Raw genomic sequence first — 23,253 nt, 5'->3', positions numbered from 1 at the left:
TGTGCAGCCTATTGTGCTCTTTAGAGAACACTCTCAAATGGACCTCTCTGGAGGTACAGGCTCTGAGGGCTGCAAGGGTCAGACCAGGACTGTCTGTCTTCTTTTGTGTCCCTCTGAGGTTCTTTTGCCAACTTGGCCCTAACCTCAGTCTCGGCTGCCATTTTGCTGTTCCCTAATCAAGCCACTTTGGGAGGTTTACTGCAGGGTCAGCGCTGCTCAGCAAACAAACATACAGCAGGGATACAATGAGGCCTATTTAGCGCTTTCTTCTCCTACACTTCAATAACTGTGAATGTCAAGTGACCAATTTGCTTAATTGGTACTTAATTTGACTAAGTGTTGTTTTGAGATGACAGGTGCATACCCTAAAATAAAGGAGTTAAGTTAAGTAAAAGAGTTATGTAAACTAAATGTTTTTGTACTGTAGTTCCACATTGTTGCATAGTTGCATGTTTCAAAACAAGTGATGTTGTTCAATTCATGAATGATATGATTACTGTTTTTTCCCTAATGAATGTGCCAGAAGCCTTAATGAATTCAGTTTGGTCTGATGCACATTAGTGTGTGGGTGTTTTATTTACAGCATACACATTTGGTGAATTCATTAGGAATTACATGAATACTTTTTCCATTTGAGTGACCTGTATTGCTTGTTCTCTGTAGGGTGCCAGGGCGTTGTGATAGCCAACCGCAGTCGAGGCTTCATCGAGTCTCCATCATACCCCAACACCTACCCCGACAACTCCCTGTGCAGCTGGACCATCAGCAGCACCATGGGCAACACCATCAACTACACCTTCCAGACCTTCGCCCTGGAGTACAACTCTGTGTGCAGCTACGACTACGTCAAGGTAATGATTTGAATCACTGTATTTAAATACAGTAGCACAACTCATACAGTATAACATGGAGCTGAACTAGTATTTTAAACAGAGACGGTCTATTCTTAGAACTATGAAAATCTTTGTTTTAATTGCATTGAATCTCAGTTGAATTCATCTTTGAATCTCAGTTGAATTGAACTTGAATGGGCAACATCATCAATTACACTTGAGGTCATAGCCCATCATTTATGAACATTTTTTTATAGATCTGGATAGTGCTCTTTGCATAAAAGAGAATAAACAGTTCAAAAACCAGTCCAGAGGGGCTGCATTATAACTGTATTTAAGTTGCACAGTTCATGCAACACTCTCCTCAATCAGGAATGCATACTGTGGCATTTTTGCAGTACAATGTTTTCACTATGCAGTATGGCATTTGTGCAGTACAGCGTCACCAAGGTCTGCTGATGATCGGGTAAGAAACTTCACTTCTGACCAGTGACCGCAAGATTCAGTTTTTGGACCCAGGCTTTCCTGAAAGTAGTGAATGTCACCATACCAAACATCCACATTTTTCTTTTCGCACATTTTTCAAATCTCGACACCGTTCTTTCTCATGACAAAAGTCCTTAACGGTAAAGGGAAACTCTCTAACTCTCTCCCAACCTCTTGTGCGGGAGCCCTTGCTGGGGTCTTTGTTGAGGTCCCGTATTGTGATGAGGGAGTGAATCATTCCCAGAGGCTTTTATAGACTTTTCTCTTTTTATCCCGTTTGGATTCCAGACTAGAGCTCTTGTTTTAAAGCTGCAGCTGCAGTGAAACAATCCTGAGGCCGTTCACATTAGCCCTGTTCTGTTTGTGCAGTCATGGAATTACACTTTATCTGCTCTTTGTTGATATCTTTTCTTCTCCCTCTGTTTTTTAATAGAAAACTCTGAGCAGAAAATACCCGCTCAACAATAGTGCCAGAGAGTTGTTTCTTGTCCTGCCAGTTTCCATGGTGACCCCAAACACAAATGACATCATCGGGCCCCTGTATGAGCGTAGCAGTACTGAAAGGCTACAGCCCAGGAAACACACTGGTTTCCCCTCTCTCTCTCTCTCTCTCTCTCTCTCCCTCTCTCTCTCTCTCTCTCTCTCTCTCTCTCTCTCTCTCTCTCTCTCTCTCTCTCTCTCTCTCTCTCTCTCTCTCTCTCATTCTTTCCCTTCCTGCCTCTCTCCTTCTCTCCATTTGTCTCGGACTGTCTGCTTCTCTGTCTTCGTCTGACTGTCTGTCTGCCTGCCTGCCAGCCTGCCTGTCTGTCTGTCTGTCTCCCCCCCACCCCCCCTCTCTCTTTCAGTCTTTCTCTGCCCACTGTGTGTGTGTGACAGCTTGATGAAAAGGCCTGAACTATAGCAGCAGTTCATCTACCCTCTAAGATCTCCCACCTCCCGGTTACATCATGCCTTATGTTGCAACAGGATGACTTCCACTGCTTGGAATGTACTCTCTCGTAATTTTAGCAGCCCAGGCTGGAAACCCCTCTACTTTTCCATAACAATAAACTAAACATTGAAATACGGTGCGCCGTGCAAGTATCAAACAAGCACTGCTCCTTCAGAATAAACAGAACAAAAATGTTAGTTCTGTTCCAGCCCAAGTTATTTTCTTCTGCATGCTATCCTCCTTCTCAATAATCACGCTGAACATTTTCTGGCTGAGTAGACCAATGTTGATAGAATGAATGGTGTATGCCATAGACTGTATACACGTATACGTATGGTGTAAGCATTTTCAAACTCTGGCAGCAATTACATAACATATCTGGTGGATGTATCGGTCCTGAGCAGTGACCTTATGCACATTTTCCACCATCCTCACAAGTGATGGCTATCATGTTCTCTCTTCATGGCAGTTAGCATCTCTCTTTTATTGCACTCTGTTAATCAAAGGGTTTATTAACCCTACTGTTGACTGTTGACTGTTTGAGAATTGCATTCACGCAGGGGGTCCAAGGCAGTTTTGAGAGTTGGTCTACATTAATGTGAAAGTCAGCTTTATTATTAATACCATATGCTGTCCAGTTGGTTAAAAAAAATCACACTGTGTCACCACTCTGAAGAGGACACAAGCAAAAGCCATCAAAACTCGCTAGACAATGTAAAAACCTATAAAGGTTTGTCTGACATAGATTTTAAATTGTAAGTTACCGAATGCACAACTCATGCAAAAGATTTCCAATTGCAGTGCCTACAGTCTTCATACAAGATCACGAGACATAACAATCCAATGAGATGAGATCAGCTAATGAAAGGTTTGCAAGGCTTTCCGCTAATACAGCTCCTCTTTTACCTCCGAGCTGAATGAGAGTCAGATAGTGCTGTTCATATCCGCAGCTCATAATTCACTCTCTCTGTCTTTTTATTAAAATGACCCTGTGGGGTCCATTGAAGTAATGAAGTTGTACGGAGAAGTACTTTGCTGTTCTTGCAGCATTGTGTTTATTTATTTTTATTTTTTTATTACAAATGTTTAATTTAAAAGGTACTGTAAGGTAATCAACCATTTAAAAATTTGCTTCAACTAAAATGCTGTTTACATGTACAGTATATGAATATTTTAGAAATGCATTGGTTTTGGCCTCCCATTTACATGAGTTTGGCTTCCCGTTTTTATGAGTTTGGCCTCTCGTTTATGTTTTTTTTGTCATTCGGCACTTACAGTGCGTGTTCAGTATTTATAGCGTCATACAGGTTGATCGTGTTGTCACTTGTCTGTGGCTTCGCCGTTTCAGCGGAAAGAAGACACACACATAGTCACTTCTTCAGAAGACACACACATAGTCACTTCTTCAGTTCTGGAAAAGATGACACCACAGCTTAAGCATGTAATGTTCTGTGGAAAGATAGCCGTGTCTTATCAGATGATGTGTCTGTGTCTGCAGAGTTGACAGTTGTTAAAGAGCAATACAAATGAAATGAAGACAGACAGCATTGCATTGCCACAGGCTGTTGGACAAACACACACTTTCTCTTCTGTATGCACATGTGTGGACACACTACACACTCTCTCTCTCTCTCTCCCTCCTCCCCCCCACCCCCCTCTCTCTCTCCACTTCCTCTGGATCTTCTGGTCGTCCGATGTTATTGACCTCTGACCCCTGCTATGTGAGACCTCAGTTCACAGAACAGACAGGAGAACAGGGCTCTTTGCAATTGTCTTGAACACCATAGAAGCTTACATATTTAAGCTATCGTTTATTTTTTAACGTTTTTTTTTAATACAGCCTTTGTGTTGTACATCATGTTTAAATTGGTCTTTGCATTTCAGTCTGCAAAATATGTTTTTTCTTTTCTAATTAAGTAAATAATCTTTAACACATTATTTGATTCATTCAGCATTAGATTAGATGTTTTTAGATTAGATTAGATGTCTTCAATGTGGCAATATTGCACTAAAACCGGTCACTTTTCATCACAACTTCTTACAATGTCTTGTCTCTCTCTGTGCAGCTCTATAACGGACCCAATGCAACCTTTCCTCTCATTGGTACATACTGTGGCAACAGCCCGCCCCCTCCCAGCACCACCACTGGTACCAGCTTACACGTGGTGTTCCGATCTGATGTATCCGGAACCCAGGCAGGCTTCCAGATGCTTTGGTACCAGAATGGTATGTATAACAGAACCCATATTGTTAGTGTAGTAAACCATAAAAAAATGTTAATTCAACTCTTAGAGAGTCGATTGAACATCTCCTAGAGTTTATTTGGTCCCAGAGTACTCTCCAGGAGTTGAACTAACAATGTATATTTTTTACTGTGTAGACTCTGTATTGCAGGATGTTGTATAAGGTGTATACATAAGCATGACAATGGCCAAGTGATCATTCAGATTTTGCTTGAATGGACTGCTTTTTTAATGACACATGCTTTCCCCAACATTGGAAATCCAGCCTCAGTTTTTCCCCCAAACATACATGCAGTCTCCATGACATTGAAAGTGTTTCCCTACTTTCTTCTAGTTTTATTCTTAACACAAACACATCAGTGGTCAAATGCAGGCAGCAATCTCTGTAAACACTGCTCATGGCAGTTCATGGGAGCAGATGGTGACAGAGGTTTTTGGTCCTTGACCAGCATTCTGTCTCAGTATGATGATGTCATACGATATGTGGGAGTATGGCCAGTGCTGTCCCCTGGGAGAGGCAGCTAAGCTAGAGGCCTTTTGCATCAAGCAGGAAAATCACACTGGTGTGCATGTGCGCGTGCACACACACATGAACACACGCACACAAACACACACGCACACAAACGAGCACGCACGCAGGCCTTCTACGACAGATCGAGTTGATTCACACACACTCTCTCTTGCTCTCTCAGATGTATTCCTTAAACAGCACCCACAAAAAAAACACCCCTTAAATCCAACTTGCACATGAACACACATAACTTCACAGAGCACATTTCAAATCAAGGACAGTTTGTACTTTTTATAGTTACTGGACACTCCAAAAGGTCACAATACGAAGGAAATGAGGAGGTGGTACTATACTGTGACCTCACAGATCATGTTTTCCAGACATGGAGAGTGGAAAATGTGAATCCAAAAGCTCCATCAGTAGTAGCAAGTTACAGTCTGCACTGCAGCTGGAGTTCTACTGGAGCTGTATCACTGATTTGAAGTGTGCTTTTCTACCTATCTCACGGACCATTTACTACTGGTTTTGATGGGTGGGTTATGTTGATAAGTTGATATGGTGATAGAAGTGATGGGATTTGCTCATCAGCCACTAAATAAGTCTTCTTTCAGAGAACAGTTAGAACGTGTAGGGCAGTGCCCTCATCATGATGGGAGTTTTGTCGCCTATTTGTTTATACATGTTAAGTATGTGTGTTCTTGTGTTATAAACACACCAGAAACACATCGCAAGACCAAGTGTAAATGTGTTTATGTGCGTATTGGGGCTTGGCTTTGAGTAGAGGTCTCCAGGCACTCTGAGTCACTGCTGTGCTCCATGTGGGTGTGGCAGCTGTTATTTTTACTCGAGGGTTCAGGGCAGTTAGCAAGCTTGATGGGACCACTAGTTAGTATGAGGCCTGTTGTGGAGCAATAGTGAATGAGGGAGAGGGATAGGGAGAGGGGGAGAGAGAGGGATGGAGAGAGTGAGAGAGAGAGAATGAGAGGGGGAGAGGGGGAAGGAGAGAGAGAGAGAATGAGAGGGGGAGAGGGAGAGAGAGAGAGAGAGAGACAGAGAGAGAGAGAGTTTAAGGATAATAGTACTGTGAGCTACCCTGATGAGACCACCGTTTAGTGTAGTGTGAGGCTGGTCTTGTAGGAAAGGTGATTGTGGAGTGGAGTGAATGGGGAAAAAACAAATTTGGGAATAATATGTACTGTAGGAAACCTGATTCATTTTTGAACAATAGCAAGGGACATCACAGGGGCTATTGCATAACACACTGACTAACAGGAGGCCTTTGTCTTACGTGTGTGTGTGCATGTGCATGTGCATGTGGGTGTGCATGTGTGTGAGTGTGAGTGTGTGTGTGTGTGTGCGCGTGTGTGTGTGCGCGTGTGTGTGTGTGTGTGTGTGTGTGTGTGTGTGTGTGTGTGTGTGCGTGCGTGCGTGCGTGCGTGCGTGCGTGCGTGCGCACGCGCGCGCGCGTGCGTGCGCGTGCGCGTGCGTGTATGTGTTTGTGCGTGTATGTGTTTGTGTGTGTGTTTGTGCGTGTGTTTGTGTGTGCGCGCGTGCGCACGCACGGGTGTGCATGTGCGTCCGCGTGTGTGTGTGTTGTGTTTGTCACATGACGTCACAACATGGAAAGAGAGTGTAAGAGTGTGCCCAAAGTTCACACAATGTAATACAGTAAGCACATCTGCACCCTCTGAATACATTTGTGATGTGTTGGTTTTGGAAAGTGACAACAATTGTACCAATACCCCGCTTCGCCTCCATTCCAAACCCCTTAAGAAAGCATTGGACAGGTTCTAGCAGAGAAGGGATGGATAACAAAGCATGGCCCTGTGTTCTCCAGACTGACAGGAGAGGTGTGAGAGGAGGTTCCCTACTCTCATCATACTTTCACTCTGCTTGTTTTTCCGTCCGTGGAGTGTGACAGGCACTCATTGAGCCAGACACTGCGCTGACTGGAACAGAATGTGATTTCAGTGTAGGTATGATTGGTGCTACGGTTGACATGCAGGACAAAGTCATCTGAAAGCCCCTCACCCCACCCCCCCACCCACCCAATACACAATGTAATGAGGACACAATTCCGTGCCCCCTCTCTCCCTGGGCCCGGGACCACTGATCGCTTTGTTACCACCCCCTCACCCTACCTCCTGTCAGCAGGAAGAGATGAGTCTTCATAAGCCTGTATAGCTTTGTTCTGCTCCACATGCCTTGTGACTGACAGAGGAATCCGTCAGTGTGTTAAATAGAGTGAGACTGCCCTGTTACTGCTGTTGCTGCTGCTGCTTGTTATGTGCAGCATTCTGCAGCAGCTACCGCCGGTCAGGGAGAGATACAGTAGCGCTCCCTCGATCATTGTAAAATACACTGCCCAGACTGTGGCCTTGCATGGGTGTGGTGAGACTGAGGAAAAAGGCTGGCTGGTTGGCTAGCCAGGTTGTTGCAAGAATGAGATTGTATTATCGTGTGCATGTTTGGGTATTTCTGGTACTGTACACATTTCAGTGGATGCAGTTAAATTATGGCTTACCAGTTTGAATGATCTGTGTAAATGAATCGCAGTAGACCAGTTATTGTGATAATGTGGAATAATGATTTCAAGTTGGCCAGACATACTCTTTATTATACATGCCATTTCTGATTTTATGTGTGTGTGTCACCAACCACATGCCAACCACATGCGTTTGACTATATTTATTTTTTTGTAAACAATATGTTCACGTATTTTTTTTGACACAGTAATGTAACGTACCGTATTGTATGCGTGGGTGACATTGACTCAATACTGACCCCTGCAGGTTGTGGAGGGGATTACTATGGACCGGAGGGCAACTTCACCAGCCCTTTCTACCCCGACAGATACCCAGAGAACAGGGAGTGCCTGTGGTACATCCAGACCGCCACTGGCACCAGCATCACCCTCACCATCTTCGAGTTCGATGTGGAGTACCACCCTGACTGTACTTATGACCTGCTGGAGGTACACACAGAGCAGTCTCATGCCATGTACCGTAGCATATACATATGCAAACGCACTGTACACACAGGCAGACACACGGACATGCACATCATTAACTATGTCAGTGGCTCCCAAACTAGGGGTCGGGACCCCTAACGGTAGGGACACATAGGAGGCGAAGCGAAGAGAGGCGAAATTCAACCGTCATCAGGTCGTCACAGCGAATCAAATGGAATGGAACAGTTATGTTGTTGATTTGATTGGGCCGCGACAGGCGAATTCGCTCCTCATTTGCATAACATTAAACTTTCTTTAATAATTTCGCTCCTGTTTGCTTGCTTTCGCTTGCCTTCGCCTCTCTCATAGGAATGAATGGCGAAGTTGGCTTCGCTTGGCCAAATTCGCGTCTATGTGTCCCTACCGTAAGGGGGTTGTGGAGGAACTGCAGGGGGGGGTCGCAGACAGAAGGGGCTTTGCATAAAAGAGGGAAAATCACAAGTTGACAGTTAACATAATTGCATAACTTGGTTAGTAACAGTATTCACTTCTATGGTTAATACATTTAGTTATTTTTCTTGCATATTTCTAATCAAAATTTTGATTAATGGAGAAAAAATTCATCACCCTAGTGTTAGTTGGGTGGTGTGACTGTATGTGCAGAGGGTGAGAGCGAGACTCATCCCTAGTGTGAGGTGTATTGGTGTGACTGTGTGTATGATACAGTATGTGTGTGTGTGCGCTGCTGTGCTGTGCTGTGCTCTGCTGCTGTTCAGCCCTGTGGAATGCTGACTGGCACTGGAACACTGAATGGAGCTGGCGGCCCAGAAACAGGAGCTTAGAGGCAGAGACTGGCTCCACCAGTACCCTTGGCACAGCTGTGTGTGCGCGTGTGTGTGTGTGTGCGTGCGTGCCTGCGTGCGTGAGTGTGAGTCTGCGTGCGTGTGCGTGCGTGTGCATGCGTGCGTGTGTGCGTGCGTACATGCCTGCGTGCGTTCGTGCGTGCGTGCGTGTGTGTGTGGAGCTGGTGGGCCAGAAAGAGAAGCTTAGAGGGAGACTGGCTCCAGAGAGAGTAGAGAGAGAGAGAGGTTCCATTGGCCCATTGTTTCCTGGTTCTATTATGGCCCCCCTTAGGCAGACCTAGGCAGACCTAAGGACTGTTCTATTCATTGTAGGAGCATTATGACACGCCCCTTTAGGCAGACCGAAACCTGGTCGCGTTAGGTGCCCATAGAAACCTATTATGTTGGCATGTGTGTGTGTGTGCGTGCGTGGGTGCGTGCGTGCAAGTGTGCCTGTGTGTGTGTGTGCGTGTGCGTGCATGTGTCTGGTGAAATTTCTGATAGCAGGTGTGTGTGTGTGCTTGCACATACAGTATGTGTGCGTATGTTTGTGTGTGTATGTGTATGTGTGTGTGTGTGTGTGTGCGTGTGCGCGCATAGGTGTGTGTGTGTGTGTGTGTGTGTGTGTGTGTGTGTGTGTGTGTGTGTGTGTGTGTGTGTGTGTGTGTGTGTGTGTGTGTGTGTGTGTGTGTGTGTGTGTGTGTGCACGCGCGTGTGCGTGAGCCTGTGTGTGTGCACTAAGGGTGGGCGATACATATCGTCTGCGAAGTAATCGTGAATGTTGTTTTGACGATGAGTAATTTTGCAATATCGAGATATTTTTATGAAGTCGCTAAACTCAACAAAGCGCTGTGACAGGACTCCTCCAGACAGCGACAACAGCCAAGCCTTTGAGCCAATAGTAATGTTGTTGTGAACTGGAGAATAAGTCTGTGAACCAATGAGCTGAGGGGGCGGGCTGCAGCGTTTTCAGCAGACTGAGAGAGAGGTCTCGTGTCCAGTGTTGCCAAGTCCGCTTATTATACGCGACTTTGGGCTTCTTTTTTTGAGCAGTCGCTTTTAATTTTGAAAAGTCGCGGGTTGCGGTTTTTTTGGGCTTGCTCTTTTCAGGGTTGGGCTTGCCGTTTTCTCCTGCTCTGCCGGTCATTTGAATGTGTTTCTCAATGGCAACTCGTTTTTTCTCACTCATCCTTACAAGTGACCCTACTACAGCATTGTTAACTGCCACTTTCTGTGGTCACTTGGGGGGATTTTAGCTGCCACGCAGACCCCTGCAAAGAGCAAGGTCTTCCCTGACTAGGCACGCGACTGACGACCCACCCCTTCGGTTGCTTATTTTGGGCTTGTTTTCACTACGCCCGTCAGTCGCTTCTTTTGGGCTTGTTTTCAGGACGTCAGTCGCTTATTTGTCGTAGAAAATCTGGCAACACTGCTCGTGTCACTCGTGCAGCTTTCTGCTGCTGGGCAGTGAAGGAGAGTTGCTGTTATCCAAATGGTGGATTTACATGAGGAATTCAACCATTAAACCAGCAATTGCATGATGCTGAGGGCGTTTTGGAACTATGTGCTTTAATCAGCAACTGTCTGTGATTATGGAAAGCCAAATAGTTAGGAAGAGAAATAGCTTTGTCTCTGGTCTGAGAAATCGCGTTAGCATGCTAGTTAGCGAACTAAGCTAAGCAATGTTGTTCTCTACAACTACATTGGCTGTTACTCACTACTCAAACACCCACCTGCATGTATAGATAGGCCTATCATAACTGCTTAGGTGGACAAGTAATGTTAAGTTAGACTCGCGCAGTGAGTTAAATTACAATGTGTGAAATCCAACACATGCAATTTGCAGCTGCCATAGTTAGGTTCTGATTCCTATCTACAAATGCACTGTTTCCAGTCAAAAATGACTGTCCTCTAACAGAATCATTAGCAATACATCATAAACCTATTTTTTATTTACATGGATATGTTTTCATGACAAGTGATGAAGTATTACTTTACAGTCCAGCATATGCATATTATTAAATTCAAAAAGTGAAAGCTCTTCAGCACAGCATTATCGTCAAATTATCGTTATCGTGAAAATTCTAAAAATTATCGAGATAACTTTTTTTGCCCATATCGCCCACCCCTAGCACTGTGCACGTGTATGTTTGTGTGTGTGTCCAATGCCACATTTTGGGCTCACAGCCATAGTCCAATACTACCCATAATCCCATGATTGTTCATGGTCTACTTCCTGCGTCCTCTTGAGCAACAATACTTTGTTCAGCCCTACCGGTAATATCTACGAATCTCGAGTCTGCACTCAAATGTTTTGTTTTATTCTGCTATGGCTGAAGGCAAGGAGAGACAAGTTTATAACAGTATTATTATTAATATTATTAATAATTATACATTTTACTAGAGAAATGTATGGTAGAAGAAAGCTGTATAAGACCTTACAAGGAGTGAGTAACCTTTGAAAGTTTGACCTAAATACCAGGACTACTATGAGTCTTAGCAGAACAATAAAACAACATGACACAATTATGCAAAATGGTTTAAGCTCTTCTAATCGCTTAAAATAATTATTTTTAATAATTCACAATATCCCTTTTTGCATGTTTAACCCATTTTACAGCAACAATACACAGTAGAATGAATACATTTTCTATTACAAAAGCAGTAGGCAGATTGAGTGACCTTTCAACCTTTGACCCCAGGTGTACGGTGGCCCTGACCTGTCGGCGCCGCGTCTGGCCCAGCTCTGCACCACACGTCCCCCCGGCACCCCACTGGTAGTGTCCAGCACGGGTAACTTCATGACCGTTCGCTTCAAGAGTGATGCCTACGTCAGCGGCCGAGGCTTCTCAGCCAAATATGACGAGATTCATGGAGGTAGGGTTTTATAACACACACACACACGCACACACATGTGCACGCACACACATGTGCACGCACGCACGTACACACACACATACACACACACACACACACACACACACACACACACACACACACACACACACACACACACACACACACACACACACACACACACACACACACATTCAAAGACATACTCACACACACACACATTCAAAGGCATACTCACACACACACACACACACACACACGCACGCATGCGCGCACACGCGCGCACACACACACACACACACACACACACACACACACACACACACACACACACACACACACACACACACACACACACACACACACACACACATTTGCAGACATACACACACAGTCACTCTAAGTTACTATACTCTACTCTACACACACACACACTCTCACTCTCTCTCTCTCTCTCTCTCTCTACTTCTCTTCCTTCTCAGGCTGTGGTGGAGCCGTGGTCGCCCCCAATGGTGAGATCCACTCCCCGTCGTACCCCGATAACTACCCCGCCAACGTGGACTGCTCCTGGGTCATCTCTGTGGACGAGGGCCACCGCGTCCTCTTCAACTTCACAGACCTGGACATCGAAAGGCACAGCAACTGCTCCTATGACTATGTGGCAGTGAGTACAGCCTTCACATAAATGATGACTACAGTTTCCCTTTTTGATAATGAAGACCCCTTGTTATAACATGGTGACATACGAAAATGGGATGGGAAGGGTTTTATCTCTCTACTGTACTACCAGAGATTCTTTAAGTATATAGAGATATGCCAATGTAATAGGTTGCTATGGACACCTAACATGACCAGGTTCCGATCTGCCTAACGGGGCGTGTCATAATACTCATACAATGAATAGAACAGTCCTTAGGTCTGCCTAGGTCTGCCTAAAGGGGGATTTCCCCCCCTCCCCCTTGCAATAATAGAACCAGGAAACAATGGGCCAATGGAACCTCTCTCTCTCTACTCTCTCTGACTACACTAAACCTTTATATCTGCTACTCAAGTGATCTCTGTGATATGCTCGTGAAGCACAATATGGTATGAGCATGAATAGATCAAGATGTTTGGGTCATTTTGGTTAAAGTTTTTAATAGCCTTGCATCACTGCATTCGGAATAATATACAGTGCCCTCCATAATTATTGGCACCCCTGGTTGAGATGTGTTAAAAGCCTTAAAATAAATTCAGTGTTTATTGCAGAAGAATACTGTCACACTGAAAATTGTAGGAAAATGTAGCCTTCAACTCAAATGAATTGTAAGAAAATAAAAAAATCCCTGACTAAAAAAAAATTATTTTTCATTAAATCACCTGTTCCACAATTATTGGCACCCTTAACAATTCCCATGAAATAAATATAATTGAAGCATTTCTGTCATTTCTACAGTAGTTTACAAAGTTTACCAGAGTATGTAGGAACATTTAATTAGTAATTCATCACTTCCTGTTTCCCTGGGGTATAAATATGACGTGACACAGAGGCCATTTCTCTTATCCACTCTTAAACATGGGAAAGACAAAGGAACACAGCATACATGTGAGGCAGATGTGCGTCGACCTTCACAGGTCAGGCAGAGGCTACAAGAAGATTGCCACTCAACTGCATCTGCCCATATCCACTGTGAGAGGAATAATTAAGAAGTTCAAAACAACTGGAACAGTGGTAAACAAGCCTGGACGAGGACCCAAGTTTATTTTGCCACCACGCACAGTGAGGAGGATGGTAAGAGAAATCAAAAGATCTCCAAAGCTCACTGTTACAGAATTACAACAAATGGTAGCATCCTGGGGTCACAAAGTCTCCAAATCAACCATCAGGCGCTGTCTACACGCCAACAAGCTGTTTGGGAGGCATGCACGGAGAAAACCTTTCCTCACTCACAATCATAAACGCAAGCGTCTGGAGTTCGCCAAGCGGTATTGGGGCTTCAACTGGGACCGTGTGCTTTGGTCAGATGAGACCAAGATTGAGCTTTTTGGCAACAAACACTCTAAGTGGGTCTGGCGTACCACGAAAGATGCGCATGCTGAAAAACACCTCATACCCACTGTGAAGTATGGGGGTGGGTCAGTGATGCTGTGGGGCTGTTTCGCTTCCAAAGGCCCTGGGAACCTTGTTAGGGTGCATGGCATCATGAATGCTTTGAAATACCAGGACATTTTAAATCAAAATCTGTTGCCCTCTGCCCGAAAGCTGAAGCTGGGTCGTCACTGGGTCTTTCAGCAAGACAATGACCCTAAACATATGGCCAAATCTACACAGAAATGGTTCACCAGACACAAAATCAAGCTCCTCCCATGGCCATCTCAGTCCCCTGACCTCAACCCCATTGAGAACCTGTGGGGTGAGCTGAAGAGGAGAGTACAGAGGAGAGGACCCAGGTCTCTGGATGATTTAGAGAGATTCTGCAAAGAGGAATGGCTGAAGATCCCTCTTTCTGTCTTTTCCCATCTTGTGAAACATTATAGGAGAAGATTAGGTGCTGTTTTGTTGGCAAAAGGGGGTTGTACAAAATATTAACACCAGGGGTGCTAATAATTGACACACATTATTTGATGTCAAATAATTATTTCTTTATGTGGGATTTTTTCCCCACTGAATAAATGCACTTGTATTGAAGGTTGGATTTTTCTCTTTTTTTCCATTAAGGTCCCATATTATTTAGAAAAAAAATAAAATAATTGGAAGCTAAAAAACACATCTCAACCAGGGGTGCCAATAATTATGGAGGGCACTGTAATTGATGTTACTGCTACAGTGAAAAGTGAGAACAGTAATGGTCTAGGAATCCTTCGATCAGTTTGTCCTCTTACCACTGCATGCTGCATAGTGCTATGGGTTTCAATGCTAGTAAAAAAGGCTAATGGTGCAGGAATCTTCTCCAACCACAGAGCCATGGCATTTGGCAGCAGTAGTGCACCAGTCATGGTCACCCATGACAGTAGCTGACATGGATGTCAGTCACCACTTACCACGGTCTCCCAGTCTGTCTGAGAAGCAGAGAGCGATTGGCATTGACAACAATACTCTGCTTATGTGCTCAAACCAGGGAATCATCTCATTTTTACCGCTTCGGGCAGACATTTTATTTAGTCATTTTTCTATGCGCTGTTATAATCGCGTTTATTTGATTTGCTTGCAGTATTTTTCTGAGCTCCAACTGTTAGAGTCTAACATATTGTATTCTCCTTTAGTTGGATAGGTTCTCCTTTGATATAATGACATCCTTTTCTCTCTTCCTTTGGTCTTCTATAGTGAACAGTCGCTTGGTCAGTCAGGCCTTGTCTCTGAGGGCAGTAATGGGGCTTACACCATGCTGTGTCATACTATGGCCTGAACTTGATCTGAACAAGTGAAATGTCCATTTTGTAGCCTTCCAAGTGAATAGTTCTATGAAGGGGTGCCAAGCGTCAGTGGGCTATGGTGCAATACCACAAGTCTGGGGACCTGTATTCAAGTCCAACCTGAGTTCATTTCCTGATCTTTCCCAATATAAAAGGCAAAAAAAGTTTTAAAAAGAATGGCACTATTACTGGATCGTTACACACATTTTCACAGTAAGATTTCTGCATCTCAACATGTATGCATCTATGTATTTTCTTTCGTCATTACATGGATTTCCTCTTTAGTTGGTCTTTCTATTTTTATTGTTTCTGTCTTTCTTCTATTCTTTTTTTCCAACTGTCCACTTTCGGCTCTTACCTCATCACTCCCTTCACGTGTTCTTCCCCTGATCTGTGGTCCAGATCCACGATGGCCCCACGGCCGCGTCCCCACTCCTGGCCCTGGTGTGTGGCACGGAGCGGCTGCCCCCCATCAGCTCCTCAGGAAACACCATCCACGTCCGCTTCCGCTCCGATAACAGCCGCCAGCACCGCGGCTTCAGCGCCCAGTTCTCAGAGGGTAAGAGAGGGAGCCAGCTGAGAGAAAAGACAGAGTTCAGCTTTGTTTCAGGTTTACTCTGTTCTGTGCAGACTAATATGACAGTATGCCAGTGTGGTATGGAATGGTGCTGCATCTGTACTGTATGCTGCATTTAAATACAGTACTGCTGGCCACTTTTTAAGTGTCAACACGGTGTATATCTGACATACTCATCAGTGCCAATGAATTATATACCAATTCCCATGGTTATGTTTAGTATACATACTAGAAATAGATTCATATATTTCTGTATACATGCATTATATTTCTGTCTTGCATAGAGTGCATCTTATGGTGTATGTACCATACACTCACTGCTGCAGAGAGTGCTTCTTATGGTAATCTGCAACCCCTGTCTGACTGTGTTACAGCTTGTGGATCCACTATAATAGCTGATGACTTGGGTGGAGCCATTGCTTCTCCTCGCTTTCCATACAGCTACCCAGCCAATCAGAACTGTAGCTGGATCATCAAAGCTCAGGAGCCATGTGAGTAGCCAATGGCATTGCTTGAGTTGAATGTACAGCACACATCAGTTTTTTTCTTCAATTTTCTGTCATGTGCAAGTTCATGGTCATGTTAATGTTCTTCTCCTCTCTTCTCTCCTCTCCTCTTCTCTTCTCTTCTCTTCTCTTCTATCCTCTCTTCTTCTCCTCTCTTCTCTTCTCCTCTCCTCTCTTCTCCTCTCCTCAACTCCATGAAGTCAACCATGTGACCCTGTCCTTCACCGACTTTGAGTTGGAGATGATCTACGCTAACTGCTCCCATGACTCTTTGGAGGTCATGGACGGGGATAACTACCAGGCACCGTCAGTTGGTAAAAAAGGACATACAATGTTCATTGTAGAGAGGACAAAAGTGTTTGCTTCACTAGGTGCAATATTAAAACTTCAGGTTCTCGTCTGGATCTGGAGGAGCAAGTTGAGATGAAGAGAGATGATCTGAGGCCCTCCAAGTCCTTTATTAATAGGGACAAAAGCAGACACGTTTTGGTCGCATTATGATCTACTACGACCTTGCCAATGGCAAGGATTTTGTCATGTTTTGTCATGTATCAAAGGATGCAGTGGCAGTCATGTAATGGGATAGCACACCTCTGTTACACATCATTTTTACTATGCTCTAAAGCAGGGGTGTCAAACATACGGCCCGCGGGCCGCATCCGGCCCGCGGGAGGGTTCCATCCGGCCCGGATGTAAAAAAATAATAATTTTTTTTTCATTTTTCATTAAAAAATATATATATATATATATATTTTTTTTAAACTTTTTTTTTTTAATGAAATAACCGAAATGCGCAATTACGGCCCTCGGGGCAAAATCGAAACCTGCATGACATTAACCCAATGGTCCCTCTGTTACACTGTATATATGTAGTAAAGTGCACATCACACTTCTATTATAAATAGTGAATTTGTACTGTAACAGGCATTTCATAAAGCTCATATATTATAGACCTCATATATAGAGATAAAATGTTAATACTTCTTATTCGTATTGTATTGGTATTGGTTGTAATTAAATAATAAATATAATAGGATTTGTATTGGTTCCTATTAAGCTCAAACTGGAAACGGGATGTTAGAATGCGTGAAAATGCAGGAAATTACATCTAAGAAATGCAACATTTTCTGGGGGTAAACCCCCAGACCCCCTGCCAAAATGAACTGTCACATATTTAATTAATTGACGGTTGCCAATGAATGAATGAAGTCAAGGAAATTTTGCATAGGATTATCAGTATTGCATTGCTTTCTACATATTCAACACACTTAAAACGTGATAGTACTGAACACTAATCCTCTGCTTTACGTTTTTTTTTTTTTTTGCGATGATGTTACTAATGCGGCCCGCTTGAGGTCCACATGGGTTGTATGCGGCCCCCGGACCAAAATGAGTTTGACACCCCTGCTCTAAAGGCTGCAATTCAACCAAAATACTTTTTTATTTTGTCCCTGCTAATAACAGACATTGCATTTTACTTCAGAGTGCCTCAGATCAGCTCTCTTTAACCTAAGTTTCATTATTGATAAGCAGAGGCAGAAGAAAATGTAGAAATGTCCACTACTTTCAAATAATTTAAAGTCACAAGAAATTGTAATTTGGCCAGGACCCGTCCTGAAGACAGATTGTATATTTCACTAAGACTTACCTGGCTAGATATCAGTTCTGATGATGTAAAAAAAGAAAGAATAATGCTAATGTGTAAATCCTATTGATCAGTTCTGCTGTTTTACATTTGACTCTTCTCAACAGGAAAGTTCTGTGGAACAGTGGTCCCTCACCCCATCACATCGTTCAGCAATGCACTGGTTGTCAACTTTACTTCTGACTCTTCTGTTTCGGCAAAGGGCTTTAGGGCGACCTATGCAGCCTCTACATCAAGTACGGCACAAAACACATTTCTGCTGTCTTTAATAATTTGCCTGAGCGCAATATACAGTAGGGTTGCTTTTAGGAAGTAATATGAATATTTATTATGTTTTCTTTTGTCTTTTTTTTCTTCTCTCCTCGTCTCCTTTCTTCTCCTACTGTCTCTTCCCATCTCCTTCTTTCTCCTTTCGTCTCCTTTCGTCTTCTCTCTTCTCCTTTCTTCTGTTCTCGTTGTCTTGTCTTGTCTTGTCTTGTCTTCTTTTCTATTCTCTTGTCTTCTCTTTTCTCTGCCATCTCATCTCATAGGTTGTGGTGGAAACTTCCACATGGAGTCCGGTGCCTTTAACAGCCCCAACTTCCCTGATGCCTATCCACCCAACATCGAGTGTGTGTGGTACATCCACAGTTCCCCTGGCAATGGACTGCAGCTCTCTTTCACGTGAGTTTCCTTCTTCAACCTCCTAGTATTTTCATTCAGTAATGAAATCTGATGCTTTTGAATGTAACAGAGGCTTACTACCACAGGCTTGTGTAGAAGGTCAGTAATCTAGTTACTGTCATATGACATTTAGCCCAGCTGGGTCTGTGCTCACGTATCGTATAATATGAAGGTGTGAAGAATTCAATGTATTTTTTTTTCTGGGTCTTGATAGAATGTTCCAGCTCCAACAAAGTACCAACTGCAACAATGACTATCTGGAGGTTAGAGAGTTTAACTCCACAGGACGTCTGATTGGGCGGTTCTGTGGGGACTCCCTCCCCTCCAATTACACCTCTCTGACTGGCCACATCCTCTGGATCAAGTTTGTTTCCGACGCCTCAGTCAGTGGAGCTGGATTCAGTGCCACCTTTGCACTCTGTGAGTACATCCTTTGAAGACACAGACACACACTCTGCACATGACTGACATTTACATAAACATTTACAGTGTTGTTTACTATGTCCTTTCATGGTATAGACAGAGAAACGTAATTTCAATTTCCTTGTATGACCTGTGCATATGAAGAAACTGACTATAAAAGCGGACTTGACTTGACTTGACTTGGTGACCATAATAAAAGATAGCCCAACTGAATATATTAATACGATTACATGAATACATACATACGATTTGGCTATTACCATTCTGGTAACACATTTTTTTTCCCTAAGAGTTTAATCTCACCTGTCCATCATCATCACAAAATGCTTTCCAGTGTTTGGCAACGAGATCACTGGCTCCTCTGGACAGATCGCTTCACCTCTCTGGCCTCGTACCTACCCCATGAACTCAGACTACCGCTGGACGATCACAGTGGACTCCGACTACTACATCAACCTCCGATTCATTGAGATCGATATCGAGGATCTGTATGACTGTTACTATGACAACCTCCAGGTATGTTTTTTTTTACTTTGCTGTGCCAAACTGTTTTAATGGGCCTTGTTAAGAGTTTGTGTACTGTAGATGTTGAATGCAGACAAGGCGTGTTTCAACTAGGGTTTAACTAGATATAAAGCGAGTGAACTTAGTTTTTTTGTTTTTTTTATTTGCAAACATGCTGTGTTTGCACATAATAAAAGCTTAAAAACTAAGCTGCCGTGTGCTCCAGGCTCTACTTTTAAGCAATGTTTGCCCCACTGTGAAGCACCTGCAAGCTGAAGGATGGATGTGTAAAGTTCCAATTGAGTTTGGAAGTTGGGGTGCGCACATCCACAAGTAGTAATCCAGGTGCCAGACAAAAAGTGGTAAGTAGTGTGATGAAGTGGTCCGCACACTGGGTATTAACTCCAAAAATACTTTATTTCATTTTTACACATGGCAACGTTTCAATCCAACAGAGGAATCTTCCTCAGGCAGAACTTCCTGAGGAAGATCCCTCTGTTGGATTGAAACGGTGCCGTATGTAAAAATGAAATAAAGTATTTTTGGAGTTAATACCCAGTGTGCGGACCGCTTCATCACACTAAAGTTCCAATCGAACCATTGATTTCTCTTCCCTGCGCTTGCTACATCTCTTAGATATTCGATGGACCTAATGTGCACGCTATCAACTTGGGCACGTTCTGTGGCCTGCGCGTTCCCAACCCTGTGAGAAGCTCAGGAAGCACCATGACTCTGGAGTTCAAGTCGGATAATGTGGTTGGAGGCAGGGGCTTCCTAGTGGAGTGGACAGCAGTGCAGAACTCAGGCCCTGTACCGACCATCGCTCCAGGTGAGGAATTGTGTAATATTTATACACAATTACTAGTATACTTAATTACTTAATACTTAATTAATTACTACAAGAAATAATGTTAGCCAGCACATCAAATTACAAGTAATCTTTTCATCTTGACATTTAAAGATATTAAGAATACTGATATTGATGGAATGCTCAAAAGAAAGTGAGAGATTGCGTGTGTGTGCGTGTGTGTATATGGGTGGTTGACGTGACGCCTTATTTTTTCGTAACATTGGTTAAAAACCTGCAAAACTGTTATTTTTCCTTCAAAAAACAAATGTCATTGAAAGAAGATGTGGTAAATTATCACATTTCATATTAGGTTTAGATGAGAAGAAACATTTTTTGTTAAGATGTATGTAAAGTAGGGGTGGGCATAGATTAATTTTTTTAATCTAGATTAATCTCACTGTAATTATGAAATTAATCTAGATTAATCTATATCAAAATGGCTCATTCAGAATAGGCACGATAGCGAAATAATGCCGAAAAAAACCTTGGGGTTTCTTAAGACAGATGGCGCATTAGACCAGAGCTCATCTTTTTTTCCAAAATGCATCTCCTCTTCAAAAAATGGTCATGTTGATACTTGGAGATGAAAAATCACAGCAATATGTGTAAAGTGTGTCCAATATGTTAGGAAGCATTTACAGTTATAAGATACTGAAATTTCAAAATGAACAGCGCTATAAGTTGTAGAGGCAAATACAGATAAATCTAACAAACATTTAGGCTATTTAAACAATATTACCTCAACAATTCAGCATTTCATTTCTAATGGGGAGAGAGAGAGAGAGAGAGAGAGAGAGAGAGAGAGAGAGAGAGAGAGAGAGAGAGAGAGAGAATCTGCCACTGACTGTTAAAAGGAGCAGCGGCTCCTTTAAGAGAGGGAGGAGCTCTGCGCGTAGTAGGCACAGCAGCCCTCAGCAGAGCCAGGCTACTGGATATGCCTATCTAGAACCTACAGCACTGGCACACGGCGATTTGACAGTTTTTCTCAGAGTTAGAATGCCAGATGAGTTACTTACAATTCGACATGAATTCAGTTTGCAAAAAAAAAAAAAGTCAAGCGCGACAACCGCGAGGTTTATTACCGTCGGACATGAGAATATCTCACTGAATCGCAAATGTGCGCGATTGCAACACAAACATTCAGCGAGAGTAGATATTGACAGTTTCAGTTTGACAATCTTCAAAATGCATAGGACTATCACACAGAATGTTTTGCAATTATAGCACAGGCAAGATTTCTGGAAGTTGTTTATGTATTCTATGCAATGCGTGAGGAAATGTAGGCTATGTCGGTGTCATGAAAATGCCAGGCTGTATTTACCATTGAGGTCTTTTATTAAACTCAGGATAAAACACGGACATAACTTTATGCTCCTAGCATCTTCATGGATATAATAATAATTCCCAGAAGTCTTAGCTTCACGTAATGACGTCACGAATATCATGCGTATGACAGATTAACTATTTCATCGCATCACATCTCCCCCCTTAGTAAAGTAAATCATTACCATTAAATCAGTCACTTGTTTACAACTCAAATTCCCAGCATATTACTTCAAAAATAAACCTGTAATAAAGCATAACATAAATGGCTGGTTATAACTTCAATTCCTGTTACTGTCATTCTTACTTCTTTCATTTAGGTACCATTAAACAATTGAACTCATTAATAAACTGTTAAACTCATTAACTCCAGTAAGTTATCACAACCTGTCAAGAATCTGCAACATAAAACATTCAACATTGAAACCATATTGCATTTCTGTTACATTTCACTTTTTCCCTTTTTTTTGTTTTTTTGTTTCCTTACCACCTTCAGGTCTATTTAGGCACATAGTCCTTTAACCAGGCAGGAGGGTTAGTAACTCTCCCAGGTCTTTTGGGTGTGGTTGGCGGTAGGCTTTGGGACACAGTGGGACCGGGAGTGACAGGCCCCACCGCAGGAAGAGAAGGGGAGCCCGGGTCACTGGAACTGGGCTGGCTTTGGTCACTAGTCTCTGATGCAGTGACCTTTTCTGGTGACCCCGGCACTTCCTGGATGTGTCGGCGGTTCCGACGGGTGAATGTCCCTTGGTCTGTTTGGACGTAGTAGGACCTGGGCTCAGGTGCCTGCGCGATGACTTTTGCTGGAGTCTTCCAGCCTTTCTCGCCGTCCAACTTGAGGTTGACGCGTTGACCTGACTCCAGTACAGGTAAGGGACGAGCCGAGTGCCGTCTGTTGTAGAAGAAGCGGTAGGCACTTTTGGCTTGTTGGTCTTTGCTCCTCACAGCGTCGGTGTCAACAGGACTCGGGGCCAGCTGTGCAGGCAGGACTGGAACAGTTGTCCTGATCTGTCGTCCGATGGCGAGTTGAGCTGGACTCTGGCCTGTTGCGGTGATTGGTGTAGCCCTGTAGCTCATAAGGGCTAGGTGAGGGTCTGGCTGCCGCAGTATGCGCTTTGCTGTGGCAACGCTCCGCTCGGCAGCTCCATTGGCTTGTGGATAATGGGGACTAGACTTAGTGTGTGTGAAGTTGTACTGCTCACTGAATGCTTGGAACTCAGCTGAAGTGAACTGGGTAGCGTTATCTGAAACCAGCTCCAAGGGTATACCCCACCTCACAAACATGCTTTTCAGGCGAGCAATCACTTGCTGACTGGTAGTGGTAGTCAGCTGTGCTATTTCAATGTCCCGCGAGTAATAGTCCACAACAATGAGGTACTGCTTGCCATCTTGTTCACAGAGGTCAGCGGCAATCCTTTGCCACGGACCACTGGGCAGGGGCGTGGTTATCAGCGGCTCACGCCTCTGCGTAGGCTTGTTCTTAAGGCAGAATTTACATGTACTCACTAGTATTTTGGTGATGGCGTGGCCTATCCCTGGCCACCACACCGACATGCTGGCCCTTCTGCGACACTTGGTAAGCCCCTGATGGCCTTTGTGTAGCTGGGACAGTACATCTGCTCGCAGAGAGCGAGGAATGACAATCCTGTCATTATACAGGAGAAGTCCTTCTGCTACTGACAAGTGTGCCCTAGCAGCATGGAACTCGTGTAGTGTG

The 23,253-nt window shown here is 43.7% G+C and overlaps 1 protein-coding gene across 1 annotated transcript in view; it reads left to right on the top strand.

Annotated features, from left to right (window-relative positions):
- cubn (cubilin (intrinsic factor-cobalamin receptor)) overlaps window positions 1-23,253 on the top strand; it is a 90,822-nt gene that overhangs the window by 26,729 nt on the left and 40,840 nt on the right. The window contains exons 27-39 of the mRNA XM_063206973.1: window positions 664-851; window positions 4,317-4,476; window positions 7,797-7,978; window positions 11,499-11,673; window positions 12,135-12,316; window positions 15,448-15,604; window positions 15,997-16,113; window positions 16,329-16,442; window positions 17,881-18,009; window positions 18,304-18,436; window positions 18,651-18,856; window positions 19,194-19,375; window positions 20,000-20,192. Of these exons, the coding sequence (XP_063063043.1) occupies window positions 664-851; window positions 4,317-4,476; window positions 7,797-7,978; window positions 11,499-11,673; window positions 12,135-12,316; window positions 15,448-15,604; window positions 15,997-16,113; window positions 16,329-16,442; window positions 17,881-18,009; window positions 18,304-18,436; window positions 18,651-18,856; window positions 19,194-19,375; window positions 20,000-20,192 (2,118 nt within the window). The remainder of the gene's footprint in view (window positions 1-663; window positions 852-4,316; window positions 4,477-7,796; window positions 7,979-11,498; window positions 11,674-12,134; window positions 12,317-15,447; window positions 15,605-15,996; window positions 16,114-16,328; window positions 16,443-17,880; window positions 18,010-18,303; window positions 18,437-18,650; window positions 18,857-19,193; window positions 19,376-19,999; window positions 20,193-23,253) is intronic.

Source organism: Engraulis encrasicolus, chromosome 9, assembly GCF_034702125.1.
Source record: "Engraulis encrasicolus isolate BLACKSEA-1 chromosome 9, IST_EnEncr_1.0, whole genome shotgun sequence".
NCBI classification, from domain to species: domain Eukaryota; kingdom Metazoa; phylum Chordata; class Actinopteri; order Clupeiformes; family Engraulidae; genus Engraulis; species Engraulis encrasicolus.
The sequence above is the reverse complement of the archived record's forward strand: the minus strand, read 5'-3'. Positions and strand labels throughout refer to the sequence as shown.